The following is a 317-nucleotide window of genomic DNA, read 5'->3' as shown; positions in this document are numbered from 1 at the left end:
GTCCACCTCACTGGGATCTTGCCACCCTGAAGGAATAAGAAAAGAACAAAAGGGGCATATGGTGAAATGATAGAAACATTTTTTAAATAGTTTATTATGTATTAAGATTCTTTGCAGGTGCAGAACATTAAAGTCACCCATTGTCCTCTTTACCACTGCATGGCTTGCCTCGACTGTCTTACTCCATCTCTCTAACTCTTTATCCCTCTCATCCAGCCATGGTATCAATCCTCCAGCAGCCAAAACATACACATGATTCTGCCTCTGTCTCAGCAGCGGCTCCCAACAGTGTTCGCCCTTCACACATCGACCACCAT

General features: G+C 44.2%; 1 protein-coding gene across 1 annotated transcript in view; it reads right to left on the bottom strand.

The window, feature by feature from the left end:
* The window catches only part of LOC118334507 (ephrin type-B receptor 1-B-like), a gene marked incomplete in the record, with an annotated part of 144,761 nt that overhangs the window by 8,482 nt on the left and 135,962 nt on the right, over positions 1-317 (bottom strand). The window contains 1 exon segment of the mRNA XM_035670429.1: positions 7-26. Coding sequence (XP_035526322.1) covers positions 7-26 — 20 coding nt within the window.

Source organism: Morone saxatilis, unplaced genomic scaffold, assembly GCF_004916995.1.
Source record: "Morone saxatilis isolate NCDOM2014 unplaced genomic scaffold, NCSU_SB_2.0 Contig23, whole genome shotgun sequence".
Lineage (NCBI taxonomy): Eukaryota > Metazoa > Chordata > Actinopteri > Moronidae > Morone > Morone saxatilis.
This window is presented reverse-complemented; position numbering and strand designations above follow the sequence as displayed.